At 39.1% G+C, this 18,898-nt stretch overlaps 1 protein-coding gene across 2 annotated transcripts; it reads left to right on the top strand.

The window, feature by feature from the left end:
* The first annotated feature begins 483 nt into the window (after positions 1-483).
* On the top strand, positions 484-18,348 carry LOC146460718 (kinesin-like protein unc-104). Of its 2 annotated transcripts, XM_085087536.1 has the most exons (24): positions 484-590; positions 667-718; positions 2,506-2,597; positions 2,725-2,772; positions 5,182-5,265; positions 6,120-6,182; positions 6,332-6,409; positions 6,979-7,058; positions 7,409-7,528; positions 9,121-9,218; positions 9,497-9,560; positions 10,477-10,576; positions 10,680-10,734; positions 10,931-11,013; positions 11,831-11,947; positions 12,757-12,861; positions 13,139-13,228; positions 13,724-13,820; positions 14,338-14,480; positions 14,865-14,924; positions 15,562-15,663; positions 16,005-16,106; positions 16,664-16,919; positions 17,538-18,348. In XM_085087536.1, exons 1-24 carry the CDS (start codon positions 588-590, stop codon positions 17,594-17,596), a joined length of 2,151 nt encoding a protein of 716 aa, XP_084943662.1. In that variant the 5' UTR covers positions 484-587; the 3' UTR covers positions 17,597-18,348. The 2 variants fall into 2 exon arrangements, with proteins under 2 accessions (XP_084943662.1, XP_084943661.1); XM_085087535.1 differs by lacking the exon at positions 484-590 and having other exon boundaries at positions 661-718.
* Positions 18,349-18,898: the final 550 nt, after the last annotated feature.

Consider the following 18,898-nt stretch of genomic DNA (forward strand, 5'->3'; position numbering starts at 1 on the left):
AAAATAAACTCATCCATTTAGTACCTGAATGAAATATATGTAAAAGCAGAGAAAAGAATAACGCACTTTGAGGATTACAAGAAATGGCCGCGGGAAAACACGAGGCGCGCGGCGCGTTGATTCCGCGCGCCGTCGCGCGTGATTCCCCTCTCACAGAATACACTTGAAAAGAGAGAGACACTCAGAAGACAATGAAATATTTATGTTTCTCTGATTAATTTCTTTCAAAAACACGCCTCAAACCCCCTCTAATGTTAACAAATGGAATTGATTTGGAAAAGTTGAGTTCCCGGGTTCCTGAGTTGGGAGCATGAAATTGAAGAAACATGCGGAAGCAAGCTTCAATCCGAGAGAAAAACAAAGACTTGAAACATTTTCTGGAATTCATAAATTGCTGAAGTATTTATATTTACACAAGTCATTCTGTTTGTTCTTAGGGTCCCTAATTCCCAGGCTGTTTATGCCACCGTGTTGCTATGTTTTGGCCGTGACGTCACGTATTCCCGCAACGAAGAACATTATGGCGGACTGATTCGTGAATTCAAGTGAATTGTGCTAAATTCCTGTGTTACGCGAAGAAAACTAAAATGGTAACTGGATGTTTTGTGTAGTCTCTATAATATTACCCTAATTCAAAGTTTTAACTCCTGTTTTTCTTTCATGAAGACTTCTGGAGGATCAAATGTGCGGGTTGCAGCCCGTTGCAGACCCTTCAATGGTAAGATTCGAAATTCCTTGACCTTCTAATTCCCGGTTTTGTTGCGCCATTAGATTACTGAGTAGGGACCCCGATCTATGTGGCGCGTAGCATTGCTAGAAATCAAAACTGTTAACCTGTACCATGTGTCTTCTTGTAGTGGTGATATATTAAGCTTCGATCCAGATACTAATAAAGCTTTTTAAAGTAGAGTTAAGGAAATTGTTGTGCATTAAAATTCAAACTTCAAGTTACTTGTAATAAACTTAATATCTAGTTTTTTATTTGATCGCACGAGATCAAATTCTGAAGCTACATTTTGGTAGCTTCCTGGTGACATTTGGTCAGACAGATTAATGTCCGCCAATGAGCTCTTACACTATAGGTCTGCATAATGTCAACTGTTACTGTTATAAAAATAAGGCAAATATTTTTAAAGACATGTATTTTTAGTATCATTGAGTACTGATCTCAGGCAGATTCAAGCTCTTTCAGTGTTATACTGTTAAATGTAATAATTTGTAGTCTGATACAGGGTCTAATAATGTCAACATACTTGAGATAAAGTAGACTGAAATAGAATATCACTGAATGATGCCTTTAGTGATTACACCAGCTGATATCAGTTATTAGGAAAACAGGGTGAAAATATAGTTAGGTGTAACCCAACCTGGTATTAGGCTCAGTTTTCATTTTGCTTGGTAAACCATTGCCAGAGGATGATACACGAAACAAAAATAAAGCCCTGACGTCCCGCTGTGGTGTATAATTATCCCAGGAACATGATGCTCCTTTATGTTTGGCAATTGAGTAACTCTGAGGTCCTGTTGTTTGTGAGTATGTAGCTAGGACTGAAAATAACAAGTACACATTTTTTGTATTCAGTCCTTGATATGTAAGTGCAGTCATCGATATTGTCCTGCCAAAGTTCTGGAATGTCTTTTCTACTACTACAAATCTACTACTACAAATGGGAGGGGTGGGGGGAGGAGGAGGGGGGTGATTGGAAAATTTCCAGCTGTGACAAAATAAACAGGGATCAACATAAAACAGTAATGATATTGGTACTTCCTTTTTTTTTTACCCTCAGGGAGTCATCCTAATATATGATTCTGAGGCAGGGGGTGGGGGATGCCATAAAAATGATTCTGCATTGAAAGCATTCCATCACCCTTTGCTTAAAAGGTTAAGAACAGTCCTGTTTGTTCTGTCAAAAATAACTCTGTTCACTGTAAGATGATGTTTACCTTCTCTCCGTTTTCTAGAGTGAAAGTGACCATCATTTTAATTCTGGTGATATTTATACAATATTATTTGAGTGACTATGTTAATTATGATGATTCCATACTTAAACAAGTTATAAACAAGTTCTATATATGTATGCATGAATGACTGAATGGATGGATGAAATAAGCAGTTACTACTGCTACTTCTACTACTACTACTACTACTACTACTACTACTACTACTACTTCTACTATTACTACTACTACTACTACTTCTAATAATAATAATAATAATAATAATAATAATAATAATAATAATAATAATAATAATAATGTACTGTGCCGAGTGTTCAAGCCAAAGGTTGTGATTCACACCCTTTTTAATTAAAGTACATTCATTTCTTTTTTTCGAAAATAACAACTTATGGTGTAATTATGTAATGTTATTACTTACTTACTCATGGAAATTAAATTTACCTTTTTTCCCTTATTTAATGTGATCAGAGGCCCAGCTGTATATTGTGAGAGAGTGGTTTTCATTATTGTGATTCATTCCATTAAAATAATGGTCTCATTACACAGACAGTGAAAAGGGACGAGCTGCAACAAGAGTGATTAAAATGAGTGCTGAAAAAACAGTGATACACAATCCTCACCCTGGAACAAACACTAAGGTGAGAATTAAATAACTAGAAAAAGAAAGAAAAAAGTCAAGCTTTTGTGACCCCGAAAAAAATAGTATAAGTTAAATAATTATTATTTCTTTGTGTTATTTATTTAATATTTATTTTTACTTTACAGGAGCATACTTTTAGTCTTGATCACAGTTACTTTTGGGACACAAAAACTGTGAGTATTGTTCTGTATGTTGGTATTCAATGACAAAGGTGAATCTCTGAGTTTCATGCCCATGGCTGACTACCTCCCATCAGCAACCATCTTTGTAAAGTTCTGTTTGAACTACAGTTGACTTCCGATAACTCGAACCTTCAAGGGAAATTGAAAAAAGTTTGAGTTATCGGGAGTTTGAGTTATTGAGGGTAAAATTATATAGAAAATGACCTGAAGGGAAGAGAAAATTAGTTCAAGTTGGTACAAGGTTTGAGTTAGCGAGGGTTTGAGTTATCGGGAGTCGACTGTAGTTTATATATCATTAGTGCTTATTAGCAAAAACTGAAAGAACAATAAATTATTATTATTATATTCTCAACTTGTGTTGCAAAATACAGATATTTTTGCTGCTTGAAAGTTAGCCTGCGTAGCAGTCGTTTCCGTTTCCTTCGAGCCAAGCACGAGCGGGGTAAGCGCAGGAGGGCATTGGGCAAAAAGGAGCAAAAAAGTAGGAGCGGGGGAGAGGGGCGGGGAAGGAAAGAAAACGCCTGCCGCTGAGCCCAGGCATTTTACCGAACGCCGTTCGTCAGCGAACGGGAGGCAATGATGTTTTACCATTGGTCAATCGTCTGTCAATCAAACTCATAGACTAGAACAACATCCGGTTAACCGTTTATCAAAGATGAAAATACTGGCCAAGGCGGAAAAGAACTCTCGAGTGTCCTTTCGATTTCTAGTTGGCTTTGCTTTGGAAACGACTGAACTACTTTCGCAGAGAGACACGTTAATTCAGTTGAAACCGGAGCAAAGGACTGCTTTAAGAGTGAATTGCCATTAACATCAAGCAAAATCAAGAATTCCCAGTCATGCTCAAAATATAGCTCGATATAGTTTTCATTGCGCTTTGGTTTGTTGGTAGGTATTATCGTCTCAACAAACATGGTGTCATTTGTTTTTTGAAATCCCGCCGGAATTTTTAAAAATTTAAGATAATTTTGTTCTGGCTGTTGGCGGTCTCAAAGACACGACTATCTTAAAGCTTGTTTCGCATGCGAACAAACTTGATTGAGGAGGCCTCAGGTAAATACTTTGCAGGAAAATGTTAGTTCTAACCACGGTCTGAAAAGGAAGTTTTCAATATTAAGAACGACTTTGTATTTCATGCTACGCGAAATATAATTAATTTTATCCTGGAAACGCGAGGAAGTATTTAGCCATGTGGGACAAGCTCTCTCTGTCTGTAATTCCAGCAAATGAGTTGATATTCTAAAACATTTATTTAGTAAACTTTGTCTTGGGTCATTTTATCTACGCTTTGTTCGAGCGACATAAAGTTCGAGAAAATCTTCTAAAATACTGCAACTTGAAGGAAACAAGTTGCCCGCCGCGATTCTGTTTTCGCTGATTGGTTCTTATGTGACATTTGACGAGACAGTGTAGGGCCCAAGGGAGCGAAGCCATTTGGGGGCGTTCGGTAAAATGTCTGGGCTCAGCGGCAGGTGTTTCCTTTCCTTCCCCGCCCCTCACCCCCGCTCCTACTTTTTTGCTCCTTTTTATCCCAATGCCCTCGCGCGCCTACCCCGCTTGGCTTGAAGGAAACGAAACGACTGCTACGCAGGCTACTTGAAAGTTTGAGAAAGTTGTGCATAAAAACTATCCATACCCCTGTAACTGGCCATCTCTTATTACCATGAGGGTGTCCACTATGGGCAACTGTAAAACCGTGATTATACATGTAATAGACCCATTCGGCTAACGCAATGTTGTACCCAATTCAGATCTCCCGGGGTTAAGATTCTTTGTTTATTGCATTTGCATTCTAATGTAGCATTCACATTTAAATGATATGGAAATACTTAGAACAAAACATTTTATGCCCAAAGGATTTGAATTGGGTACAACATTGCGTTAGCCGAATGGGTCTATTATACCAGATTGGTACAATTACCATATTTTTCCTCCAAAAATAACCCCTGCAAATATCACATGCAAATTTATCTGTCTTTAGAAGAAAATTCTAGTTAGCTGTCTTCAGGCTGTTAGCATAGCATTTCAAATTGTTTTTATTCACAGTCTAGCCAAGTTCATCTTGATATGAAAAATTTCCCTCCAATAATAAGTTCCAAAAAAGCCCATCTCCCCAAATTTTAGCTTGTTAAAACTTGTTTGAATGGTATTGAACTGTAACACTAACAGTGTAGTTATATGGTTGGTTTTATGAACTGAGTTGATAGCTAAACGTAATTTGGCCACCATAAAACCAAAATTAATGTTGTTTCCACTTCCTTACCGATGTGGCACCACAGTTTCTTTAGAAACTAACCCCCTTATCCAACTCATAAAAAAATCTAATCACAGTATTTACGACTATCATGAAAGGTTAACATCCTCAATTTGGTGTTATTGGTTTATATTTCTTTAATTCAGGAGCAAATTTTTCATGATCTTGGTGCACCATTGTTGAAAAAAGCTCTAGAAGGTTTCAATGTAACCATGTATGCCTATGGCCAGGTAAGATGTCATTTGATTCATAGATTCTTTTTAACTTCAAATCATACATCAGTGATAAATACATGCAAATGGTTATTTGCAATAACATACATGTACATGTCACTCACAGATCCAGTATTTTCTTGATAAAACACTGGGCCCCAAATAAAGATGGGTTCAAATTAACGCTGGATCTACGAGGCTGAGTCCTAATTAAACACCCCCAGCATTTATTTGGGGTCCTGTGTTTACTTGAGATGGGTATACAGTATTGTGCTAAATCATTACTACATGTGTCCTAGCTGTAAACTAGCTTAGTACTCTTCCTACAGTTTTATTTGCATTTATTGCATTTATTTAATGAGAGTCAGAAGTAAAGTTCTAAAACTAGATACTGTGCAGTTCCAACTTCTAACTGAAACAGATGGTAAAAAATGGTGCAAGCAAGCTTTCTTTCTAGTGTTGTAAAGTCAGTATTGTCTTTTTCATCTCAAGGGTCTCTCCAGCATTTCTTCAGTAATTCCTTGGGATGTTTCATAATTTTGTTTTTCTCAAAACTAATGGTGAAAAACTCACTAATAAACACCAGTCCCCAAATAAACATGGGGTTCAATTAAACACTGGATCTTAAAGGCCAAGTTTGAAATAAATGCCCTCAGCATTTAATATTTGAGAAAAGTATGGTACACTGACTTAGAGACCTGTTGGATGCTTAACATGTGCATTATTTTAATTGGGTTTTCATTTTCATTCATTATGCCCATTTAATGGTGATGGTGAAAGTTGTGGTGGTAATGACATAGTGATGATGATGATGATGATGATGATGATGATGATGATGACAACGACGACGAATGAAAATTTTATCTTTGTAGACAGGCACTGGTAAAACTCACACCATGATAGGAACAGAAGAGGAACCTGGCATCATTCCCTTGGTAAGATGTACTGTTGGCTGCAAAAAGACTTGGAATAGAATGGGGAGGGGGTACACAGTTAATATAAACACAATCAAATGAGCTATCATTTCAAACCACGATGACTAGTTCACACTGCGTAATAATTGAAATTACTGGTTACTTTTCAGCTAAATCAAGGTCTTTTCAAGCTCATTGATGAAGCTCCACCAAACAAACAGTTCTTTGTCACCGTCTCATTTTATGAGGTAAGACATCATTGAATTCTTTGAGCTGCTGCTGCCAGGTCATTTGGTTTTTTGCACCAACAGCGGTACAAACTTTTCTGGAAAGGAAGGAAAACGGATAAGAATAAATATGCAGATCTACAACCACACCCCAGGAAGGGAGAGAAGAGTTGAGGGGGGGGGGGGGGTACTCTCATTCAGAAATGAGAGTGGCATGGCTAAACCTAAGGGGTACCTAATACGTAAGTTGACTAGTTATGAGACAGTAGGTTCTGTAGCTGTTATAGTGGTCAGTTTAGATTATTGCACCCCTAAAGTTGAACCAATCCACAAATGTTCCCTGGCCCATATCATTCATATATGCCCCCTCTCCCCTCCCGGGAACACATCTACTGCCCTTATGCATTATACAGTCAACTTTCTGTTGGAAAATAACTTCATCCCAAAATTTAGGCTTTAATATATACTATTATTATAGTGCAGAACTGTTCACTCATTCACTCTGTAGTAAACTTGTCTATAGTGTTTAATATAATGCCCTATAAAAAGATGTTAGTAAATATTATTGAATTATTGTCATGTAATTACAGATCTTTCAAGAAATGATCCATGACTTACTGAATCCAACTGGTCAAGATCTTCGAGTCAGGCAGCATCCCCAACTAGGAATGTAAGGGCTGATACAGTAAAAGTGATTACCGTGTTTCAACCTTCAAAACATGCTATCTTCTGGGAAGACTCAAACTCAAATCTTATGAGATAAAGAAGTAGATAGTGTTTAAAGTGTATGAACTCAGGTGAACTGATTGTGAGGTAAAACAGCAGGACGTTAAAGTGGAATATGTCCATAAGGTGATGTAAAGCAAAGTGAAGTGAGATGATTTACTGAAACTAAAGTCCTGAAATACTATATACCTTTAATCATTTGGATTGTTAGCTTATGAACTCAAAAGTTAGTGACACATTCATTCATTAAAGGTTTAACTGTTGGAGTTAAAGTTTTATTCTCTCTTTCCACAGCTTTATTGAGGGGCTTGCTGAGCTTGTTGTCCAAAACAGCGAAGACATTGCTCGTCTCTTTGAGCAAGGAAACAGAGTCAGAAAAATGGCCTCTGTTGACAAAAACACGGGAGGTGCAAGGTGTGGTTTGATGTTGTTCATACCTGAAATAAAAACTAAGTGCATGAAATTTACCATTCTCACTGTGTTGCTGATCTGCAATGAGTGAGACTTGACCTTGTGATTTTTTTCTGTGTATTTACAATCAATTGTAGCATGCTTTAATTTGTGTTATGATGCCAAATCAGCAAGATAAAGAACTGAAAAAGTTTCAACTGAATGGAAAAAATAGTTGACCTTGCAACTGTTTGCAAATGTTATTTTGTAAAAATATCCAACTATTCCACTCTTGTGCTATGTTGTCATCAGTAAGGCAAAGAACAAATTGTAACTCAAAGAGTCATAAAATATCAATGAGAAAAATAGTTTTCCTTGTGATAATTTCTTCACAATCCCATAAAAATCCTAAGGTCTCTAGTTGGCATTCAATTCTGGACATACATGTAAGTGACACTCAGTGACTAGGTAGTCAGAGAGTGGGTAGTCAGTTATATTCACACAGTGTAGTGGCCTTAACAACTGTTAAAGTTTAAACTGGTTTCTGTACCATGAAGTGAGTAATTTAAAGCATTACTACGTGGGAACATAATTACTTCCCCGAGATGGGATGCCAGTGCACTGCTGGGTTAGATTGCCTATTTATTTTATGTTTTCCTAGGAGCTCAGTGGAACCCTCCTGTTCTCAGGGCTTCTGGTATTTCGCGCGGTCGCGGAGCCGCGAAATTCAGGTATATCCGCGGAATCCCGCGAAATTCACAAAAAAACGCGTAATACCGCGAAATTCGTTAAAAATCCTACCAAATACATGTCGGTACAACATATTTGAGACTTATCTTGGCTACTGGGGCTGTTTACTTTCCATAAATGCAAATTTATCTTGAAATTTCGTCACTGCCACGAGTAAACATAACGTACCATAACTAGCAGGCGTTCTTAGATTAATGTTGCGAAAAACTGGGCACAAGAAATGAGAAGACTTTTCGGTGACACTATATGGGTTTTGAAAGGAAACTGCTGTCTGTAGTAATGCAGGCACATGTTTAATCGTACGTGCAGGACACGATCGAAGACACAACAATGTTTTGACTTCACAAATGGATTTGAACCTTCGATCACGAACAATCTTGCCTTGTAATTTGCAAAGCAACACAAGAGACCAAGGAGAGAAAAGAAATTTATTGCGTTGCTGTGTTCGGCTCTAAATTGCAGCTGAAAATGGAGGTTAAATGGCCGGGCGTTTCGGTAACGCTTATGTTTTTCTTGTAGCTCGAGAACTGTGTTGGATGAACTTTTGTGTTTTCTTTCTTGTCCTCAATTTGACATCCTTCCAATATATCCTTTTTTTCGGGAATCTTTCTTCTTGGCTTTCTTCTTTGTTTTTTCGGCGAAATTTGCCCCGAAAATTTCCGCGAAATTCCCGCAAAATCGGCCGTTTTCTCCGCGAATTTGTCTCCAAAAATCCCGCGAAATTTGACTTTTTTTCCCGCGAATTATCAGAAGCCCTGTGTTCTAATACAAACTCCAAGCTTACTTGTCCCAATCAAATAGCACTGTGCCTCCCCACAGCTCAGGAGGTTGTTTGATAATCATGGCATTTTTTTAACTTTGTGCAGATCTGATTGTGTGTTTACCATCCATGTGGAGCAGAAGAGTAATGGTGGATCAACGGAAAATGGAATAAGATCTAAGATAAGCTTGATTGACATGGCAGGTATGAAACTGGAGATGTATAAATGAGCCAGATTAGAGTGACAGAGAGAAAGCAGATGTTTGATCTTTTAGTTTTGTTGTTCCCACTATCAGAAGCCTGGAGTTTGATGCTTTTGTGAGAGAGTGGAATTTAAAACCAACAAGGAGCAAGCAAATGTGTGTTCATCTAGGTAGTTTTCTTGCTTCCACTTTGTAAGAGGGTGGAGAACTGGCTGCAGCCTGTAGGCTGGCTTTTCCTTTCAATTCCTGTTTTTTATTGTTGTCGTTGTTGTTGTTTAGGGTCTGAGAGGATGGAGGGCATAGATCTTAACATTCAGAGTGAGGGAGGTTACCTAAACAAGGGGTATGTGTTAATATCAGGCTGCTAACCTGTTATACCTAAATCTGATAATAAAATTAGTGATAAATATTAGAAATATTTAATTAGGATAAAGTACATTAATCTGTGGAAAGGAAGTTTGACAGGGATCTCTGTAGATCACAAGATGTCAACACATCACAGTTAATTTATTTGAAGATGTTTCGCTGAAGACAAGAAGGGAAAGGAAAATCCCTTCCCATCTTGTGCAACTCCTGTGACTCACTCTTAATAAAATGTACCCAACATGCTGCACCGACACCAGGAATCACACAACTGCTTAAAAAGGTCTTGCAGGCTAACTTCATAAGTAGATTAGACTAAAGGTTTTTGATTAGCATAGTTGCATTGATCAATATGTATTCTGAAGGTTGGGGCTGCAAAAATGTTACTCGTTTAAGGGAATGTTTATAGAAATAGCTTTGAATGAATAAGTGAATGACCATCGTAGTTATGTGACTGTAAGTGGTTGCAAAGAGAAAGCCTGAAAATAATTTAGGCTTGAAATGGGATTTGAACCCATCACCCCTGTGATACTGGTGCAGTGCTCTACCTTTTTTAAGTTGCACAGTCACATGACCGCAATGGTTATTCACTTATTTATTCTTTCATTGGCAGTTAAATGTATGTACAGTGAAACCCCTCCTTACGGACACCTCTTTAATACAGACACCTCTCTATTACGAACAGTTCACTTGGTCCCTGAGAGTCCAAAATCCATATAAAGCCTACCTCTCTAAAATGGACACCTCTATAATGCGGACACTTATCCCTGTCCCCTTGGTGTCCATAATAAAGGGGTTCGACTGTATTTCATATGTTAGACCTCCAGAAATTTATAGCTTTATTGTTAATGAAGTTATTTAAACTTTTAAAGCAAATTATCTTTTCTGGTTTGTAGTATCAGTGCTCTTAATGCAGTGGTGAGTGCCTTAGCAGATCCCAAGAAAAAGGAAGGCCACATACCCTACAGAGACTCCAAACTAACAAGGATATTACAGGTATGAATGGTTCGGTTATTAATGCCTCAAATCACAGTGTGTAAAAATTCCTATGAATTCATCTGTTAAGTGTTTCCATACTAAACCAGTTTGATTGTTTTAGGATTCTCTTGGTGGTAGTGCATACACTGCAATGATCACAACAGTATCGCCTGCAGGTAAGGAAAATGCCTTGAATTTTGAGAAATACATGTCTTGTGTAAACATTTGGTAATCAGCATTTATTTGTCTCAATGCTTCAATGGGAAAAAGTTAAGAAATTTTTTGAAAACTTATGAATACTGATGAAATTGTGACAGTGGAAGTCATTATTCAGTTACAGGGTTTTTGCTCGATATTTTTTCCTTTCTACAGATTCTGATTATGAGGAGACTTTGGCCGCCATGCAGTGTGGGAACAGGGCAAAAATGATTGAAAATGTTGCCAAGAAAAATGAGGTAGTACATGTACATCAGATACATGTGCTGATCAGTAATAGTTTTTGTACTCAAGTACAGATTATCTTTTCTCCTTAAAAAGGAAAAATTGTACGTCCTCTTTTACATGCAACCTATTTGCGTTGTGGAAGAACATAATTTGCGTAGTCAATAAGGGAAAATTTCCAGGGCATTTAAATCGTCCAAGGCTCTAGGTTTTGTCTTGCAAGCTAATCATGAATTGTCTTGTAATACTTGTCAAATCAGCTACAATTACCGGTACTTTTACTTCGAGCTCTGAGTAGTTTTTTATACGCTTCTTGTGTTCAAACAGGCGTCTTTCATTGACTGGTAAAATTCAACTACATGTAATACTAAATCCCATCTGTCAAATCGGGCAAAGCAATCGCACCCGAAGGGTTGAGGGCCACTTACACGACCGGTAGAAATGGTGCGGACCCGTTAAAAAGTGCTACGGTACCCATCATTTTTTTGTGAAATACCCGTGCTCTTTTGAGTCTACCGAACCATTAGAAGATGACACCACGTCTTGATTACATCCAGGGTCCATTTTCAAGTTTATAGTATATAAAAAGTGTAAAATAATTTCATGTATACAAGGACAGCAAAATAAGCTAGATACAAAGTGTTTCAGTTGCAGTTCAGAATAATACTAAGTAGCCATAGCGTAATTAAACTGCGGACTAAACGTTGTTTTTTATACACCTGAAAATAGTGCCGATTTCTATTCCCAAATTTGTGTGTATCTAAACTATCCCAAATAACAATAATTATAAGAGCTAAATTTACTAATTGAAGACAATTCTCTAAACATCAGATGGAGAACACAAAAATAATTCAGGATTTGAGGGACGAAATATCACGATTACGAGAAAAATTGGCGACTACTGGAAGAGCAGGAGGAGCAAGCAAGGATGACGTGCTACAGATGGAGGTAAATAATGGCGCTTATTTAGACGTACGATTAATGCGGCTGATTTAGTGCGTGGAAGAAAATCGGGCAGTGTTATACAGACGGGCTAAACCAACAGAAAAAAACGGCCGAGAAATTTGAACGGTAAATGGGTCCATCGGACTGAACTACCAATCGGGCCGTTAAACCTTTATATGAAAAAGGTGGAAGCTTGCTGTCTGCGGTGGCGTAGTGGTTTACAACGCGTCGGACTTTCGTTCTGGCGGCCGGAAGATCAGGTGGTCTCTGCATTACTGTTTTGTTTCCTTAGACGAGGAACTTTACTCCACATTGTCTCTCTTCACCCAGGAGTATAAATGGGTACTAGGGACATACTACTGGGGGTAATCGTGCGATGGACTAGTATCCCATCCAGGGGGGAGTAACAATACTCCTAGGTGCTTCATGCTGCAGTAATATACGTGGGCCTAAATATGAGATTCGAGTGCGACTTTGCCTACCTTAAGTGTATAAAAAGGTTAAACCTTGCAGTGCTGCTAGGCATTTCTTAACTTAAAGGTTATAAAGAAGAAATTGTGCGATGAAACTGTATTCATTTTGTCATGAGTTTGGCACCGCCGAAAAAAATCTGAGTCGAACCTACGGCCTTTCGCACACTGATCCGGCAGATGCTCTTACTGCGAATATCCCTGTTTTCCAGATGACAGACTGTACGCTGAATCCCGGGCGAGTGCAGTGCGCCAGGTGTTTGCTTGAGGACTCAGATTTTTTTCTGTGCTTAGTGAATACCGTTAATTTACGCGGTGAAGCTAAATTGCATTTTTTTCCAGGAGCTTATAAAAGATCTACAGACAGCTAAGAGGCAAACCTGGGAAGAACGAGAAAGGTTATCAGAACATTATGATGAAGAACGGAGAATAACCTTAGCTAACAAGGTGAATCAGTTACATTTTTGTACAGAGGAGTTGAAGTTTTCACTCTCGATGAATTACTGAAATTGAACTGTAAGTTTTTTTTTTTTTCGTTTGTTTTGTTTTCTTTTTGTTTTCTTTTTGTGTGTGTGTGTGTGTGTGTGGCCGAGACTGCAACAACAAGCGAGAGAGCAATGTAATGGCTTTTCATGAGCTTTATATGTTAATAACATACTATATTCATGTGAGATAAGGGCCGTTCTTCCTTACACCATAGACGCGGTCTGTTTGTTATTTTCAGGGAATTTTGGACTGGGTAATGGATAGCACGAAAAGAGACAACAAAGAAGTACAGGAAAAGCTGATGGCCCTTCAGAAAGAGAAAGACCAGGTAAAACAGCTTATAGCAACACGGAGAAACGGCGAAGTCAGCCCTTATTCTCTTGCTCGCCTTTTTGTGGATCTGTTGGTCGTTTTATTGCATAAAAGACCCTCCTCTTTTCCCGCCCATTCTTGTAAGCTGTTAGTCCTGTTGAAACTAGTAATTGTAGAGCAATAGATTCCTGCTTCTTTTTCCGCCCTTTCTGTGTCTCCGGCGTTTGCCACCCAACTACAGCAAGAAAGACAATCGGGAATACTCGTCAAAGAGCTGCCCAATTGCCCATCATTCGAAAGGTGCCCGCTTTCTGCATTGGCAACCAGTTGTCGCTGAAATCTGTTATAAATACAGTGAGTGATTTTTGACAAATGTATTTTTGCCAAGTTTTAATCTAAGCTAGACCCCATATGTACCCCCATTTGAAACTACCCAAAAAGTAGACCCTCATAAACAGCAACGGCAAAAAGGCATTAGTCTGCTTTCTGATTCGCGCCATTTTCTTTTTAGCTGACTGCCGAGTTCAAAGAGAAGCGAAAACTTGTTGATGAACTCAAAGATGATTTACAATCAAAGATCTCTGATTACTCCAAGATGGCGGAATCAGGTAAGGCTAAAAACTGAAACAATTAATTAGTACAACGGAAGGTAGCCACCCTTATAATGAAATTATACGGTTAAACGCCCGTAAAATCCCGCGGAAATCGGCTGTATGACGTCAATAGTGACATTACGGAAAGGATAAAGAGCTTACCTTTGTAGTGGTGGATGGGCAATGAAACGAGCGGTCCACAAGACCATTCGCGGAAACCACAGCGTTGCAAAAAATAAATTAATAATAAGTAAACCGGGAGAGGTGCTCAGGAAATTGGAAGAGGTTTGGCGAGATTTTGTTTTCCCACGCAGATGTTCTTTAGCCACAAGCTAATGAACGTCTTTCTGCGTAGGAGGCAAGCCGAGGCGAGAAGCAGTTTTTCATCTGCTATTTCTGGAAAACACTTTCTTGTGTTACTTTTCTTAGTTTCAACGAAATGAAATTTCATTTTTATACTATAAAATTTTAACCTTGGTACTCTTTGTAGTGAATGAACTAAACTCTCTAACTTAGTGTGTTATGTTTTAAGGGAAGAGCAGCGAAGAGGAAAACAAGACTAGAGTGTCTGCAATACACGACTTGAAGGAGAAACTGAAGAGCGAGAATGAAGAGTTGAAGAAAATTAAACACAAACTGAAAGAAGTGCAGGAGAAGCAGAAAGCCGAGAAAGAGGTTAGAGTGACAGGAAATAGGAGGATAATCCTGCTGTTAATGTTTCTAAATCTGAGAATCGGAAAACATCAGGTCGTCTAGGCGGGTGAAAATTCTCTCGTGTCCAGACGCGGGCTTGACAGTGTCTCAATCACGGAAAAGAGCACTTCTAATCAGTGAATGATGCAAAACTGAGACAAAATTAGTAAGCAACAAAGAACTTATCCCTTGGGTCCTAAGTGCATGGCATAGCCTAGCAAACAAACCAGACAATACTAACAAAATACATGTATAGATGCATGGTTCTTTTTTTATGCTGGGCTTGTTAGAGGGATATTGATCGCATATTTCATATGAGGTGTTGACGAATATTTTTCTTTGAACGATGTTTTATTTGAATTTCAGGAAGCGAAAACTCAAACCACATTTTTGAAAGGAAACGCCGAATTACGTTACAGGATAGAGGTATGCATTTAACAGTTTGCTAAGAGATTTTCAATTAATCTGGCTTAATTTATTTTCTGTTGTTCTGCCCTTTATCTTGCGTGGTGGGGTGTTGCTTTGGATTGGATAGTAAATTACGACAACGGAATGTGGCGTTGGGGAAATCTTTTAGGCGGGAGATTGTTGGCGCCCTTTCGTTCGATCGAACAGAACTGATTACCAGTTAGTTTTCAGGTCACCTCCGTTTTCCGAAAATCTGTGCTGTTAGTAACTGTTGGAGTGGCTACAATAGTCTCAAAAGAATACATTCTTCGTTTTTTGTTTGTTGTTGTTGTTTTGAGGAGGGGGGGGGGGGGGGGTCTTGTTCTGTTTTTATGTGATATTCAGTACGTAAGCTCGTTTGCACCTAGGTTATAACACTCGCATAACGAAGTCTAGGTTACGTATGACGGCTTTAACTGATCTTAGTGATCGTCGCGATACTATTAAAAAATCCATTCTTAATAAACCAATTCTAAGCTCAATTCTATATCTCAGTCATCCTAGCCGATTCCCACACATTTTGTTCCGTGTCAGGTGCGGGAATTTGGTGGAGCATCAACACAGTATCCACTTGGACAACTTGATGTTTTTTTTTTGTAATGTTTTTTTTTTTCAGAGTGAGCGACGCCAGAAACATGAGAAAGAAAATGAAGCAACATTGGCAGACGAGGTGGACAGGGTTAAAATGGAGGTCGAGCAGGAGAAGGCGGAGCTGCAGGTAAAACCTTAATATCTCAAGAGGGGCGAAATTTTAACTTTGAGAAAAAAAAAACTTTAAAACTTTTCAGTTGCAAAAAACAGAAACGCGCACTACAGCGCAAGAAATTAAATGATAATCCTATTGAGACGATCGACCTTACTCATCCCAGTCCCTAGCGTCCACGGCTCTTGTTGGCTTAAGTGCGGTGACGTCACCGTGTAACTGCGTTTCAGGCCTCACAGTCCCGCGGACCCCGCGGATAATGAAGTAAGCTAAGAGTCAAGAAGAGGCTCTAGACTTTAGACTCTTGGCTGCCTTCTTTATGACCATAATTAACCGTTATTATGCTGTCATTACAGTTGAAGGCAGCAGAGGGAGCACAGTACAGCACAGAACAGGCCATCAAGCTTGAAATGGAGTTGGTTGAGTTGAAGGCTGAACGAACGGTCATGTCTCTGAGGGTAAGACCTGAGAGAGTTCTTCATAAAAATCACGTTCAATTCACTTTGGAGGTGCACTTGTTGTAGCCTTGTTTGTCAAATAGTCCAACATTTCTTGCCGGCATCTGACAGAGCACAGACAATCTCGGCTCGGGCGTTTAGTTAGTCAGCCTACTGTGACTACTGTTGTTCACGCGCATCCTCCTTCGCTTACGTTCTTAGTTTGGATTTGTCACTTCGTCTCCTCGCAGAGAAAAATTGCGTGACGAGCTCTAAGTAACGTCATCCTTTTGAAATACAAGTTGTCACGTGAGGAGTGTACTCCCTGCAGACTTTGAGAGCGTATAACGAACCGCATTTTCCATTTTGCACTTTTTGACCAGTTTTATCCTCAGTATTAGAAGAGTAAGATAAACGAGCTCATGTTTCATCGTGACGTCAATTTATAAGAAAGCCTTTTTGTGAATGGCAGGCAAGGAGTTGCAGCAGTTTTCTTGGCGGCTATGAATAGCATGTGCATAGAGCTACATCGAGAGAGAGGGCAACTGAATGCATCTGTTTTTGTATTTTTGTTGCAGATTCAATCGATGACAGAGGAGAAAAAGCGCTTAAAGGCTGACTTAGAAGAAGCGTACAAAAGACATAAAGAAGAACTGGAAATTCAACAGCTGCAGCACTTCCAGACATTCCGTAACTACCGAGAAGTGTTTGAAGAGCAGAAGGCCGCCATTGAACAGCGGTACCGAACGCTGCTGGAAGAGGCCATACAAGACGCTGTGTTTCTCTCCACCAGAAATCAGGAACTTATGCACGAAAACCAAGCATTGAAACAAGGTAATACGGGATGAAACAGAATGGGAGCTCAAGTTCGAAGCACAGGCTTTGGATGAGCGATAGTGCTGCGAGCACATAAGTTTGGAGGGAAAGTTAGTTTGACACTTACAGTGGCGACAAAATTTTAAGACAAAGTTAAAAGAGTTGGACAGTTTTTTGCTAAATTTGCTGCTCACAACTTTTGCTCGGGATAAAGGGAACGTCCCTAAGCGAGAGGTAAAGAAAGCCAAACTATGCTTACGGGAACACTATCCGCAAAACTCTCATACGACTAGTGACTTGGTCAAACTAAGGTAGTTTCGACGAGGGTCAGGAATTTGGTATACAACATTATGTACAATCAAAGCTCTGTTGCTGAAAAATTGTGATTGGCTAGAGCAGTGTGCTCCAATCAATCACTCTTAAGCCAATCACAAGCAACAATGCCAAAGACTAGTCGACGTTACTTGGTTTGCGCGCGTTTTTCACGTACGATGTCTGATTAGTTCATTGTTATGTTTTACGCATCAGTGTTGTGATCGCTAGATGTCATACCAAACCGCGTGTTCTATGATTACTCTAGTATTTATAATTTACTGCCAAGGTGTTTATTCGCCATGTTTATTTTATTTTCTTCAGAAATTGCTGAGCTGAAAGATCAAGTGTCGCTTGGAGGAGCCAAAGTCGACAACTCATAGTGCACAAAAAACTGCCGGAAATATTTTTTGGGCAATTATTGTTATAATTATTTTTAGCTTTAGTTAAAGTTTCTTGTTTTCAAACACTTTTTGTAAACGGTTCGTTTTATTTATTTGCCCAGATTTTACTTACTAGCTGTCTTATTTATAATTGTTCCCAGTAAAACTGTATCATACTAATTTTCCTGTACAAATTTTATTACCTATCTTAATTAGCATTGCATTTGTTGGGTTGAACCATCTTACTCAGAAATTTAGATAGGGAAAAGTCCCTCAATGCCCACAGACTATCCACACGGCCAATTTTCAAGCCACATGTAGTTCACAGCCGGGATTGCAATTTGTCTTGCTTGAAGCGACTAGGAGGTTAGGAGCAGAACTACTTCTGCCTGGATATGATCTATAGTTCATCGCCATGTTTTCCCCTTCATTTCGTTGATTTTCCCTCATAGTCAATCGGACCTGTTTATTCCCCTGGGTGGAAAGGTGTGGGTGGAGCCTTGTCTTGTCCAAGGAAAAACACGATGGCCGTTCGGCAGTGCCCCCTCCCCCGATAAAGTTAAGGTACAAACAGGCCCGCTTTTCTTTTCAAGATTGGTATAGTAGCGACAGAGGCAAGAATTTCCTGAGGGATAGGCAGGAGTGCCCGTATTTTACGTCACAACGTGATATTTTGTTTGTAACAGAATCTGTGCGAAGCAGTAACATTGTTCATGTAAAGCTTGATAATAGAGTCTATATTTTCATTATAACGGTGGAGAAGTTGTTTGTACTGACTTCTTAATTAAACAAATTTCACTTGGCGGGGGGGGGGGGGGGGGGATAAAATTAGAGGAAAAATTGCTTGTTCCTCTCGCTAAGATAATGTGAAACCCCGATATAAGGAAGTGCCAAGAGACTGAAGAAGTGTTCGTTATATCAGTATTCAGTTAGATGCATTGTACTGTAACTGGGGTGAAAAATATCGCTCGTTGTACCTGGGTTCCACTGTACCTGAGTACCAAGATATGGGTCAAATTAAATGATGTACCCATTTGATTTCATGTAAGGTATTCCTAGTTTTGTATTACCATAAAATCCCCAAATTTTTTACCGAGGCATGCTATGCGCCAAACAATGTGCACTTCAGGGAAGTGGTACTATACTAACAATTAAGACCCACCAAACCACAAGAAAGATGGTGGCCTCTGCCTACACCCCTCTTCCTCAACCTCAAAAGATGGTGTCTTTATTGCATAGCCACCCCTCTATCCGGCAGTAAAAAATGACAGTGAGATTCAAACCTCACTTTTCTTATTCATC

The sequence above is a fragment of the Pavona decussata genome, unplaced genomic scaffold (assembly GCF_977016875.1).
Source record: "Pavona decussata unplaced genomic scaffold, jaPavDecu1.1 SCAFFOLD_207, whole genome shotgun sequence".
Taxonomy (NCBI): Eukaryota; Metazoa; Cnidaria; class Anthozoa; order Scleractinia; family Agariciidae; genus Pavona; species Pavona decussata.

Coding starts and splice junctions, on each gene's coding strand:
- LOC146460718 (XM_085087535.1), top strand. CDS start 661: ATGAAGACTTCTGGAGGATCAAATGTGCGGGTTGCAGCCCGTTGCAGA. Junction 9,561..10,476: donor GGAGGTTACCTAAACAAGGG/GTATGTGTTAAT, acceptor TCTGGTTTGTAG/TATCAGTGCTCTTAATGCAG. Junction 10,577..10,679: donor AACTAACAAGGATATTACAG/GTATGAATGGTT, acceptor TGATTGTTTTAG/GATTCTCTTGGTGGTAGTGC.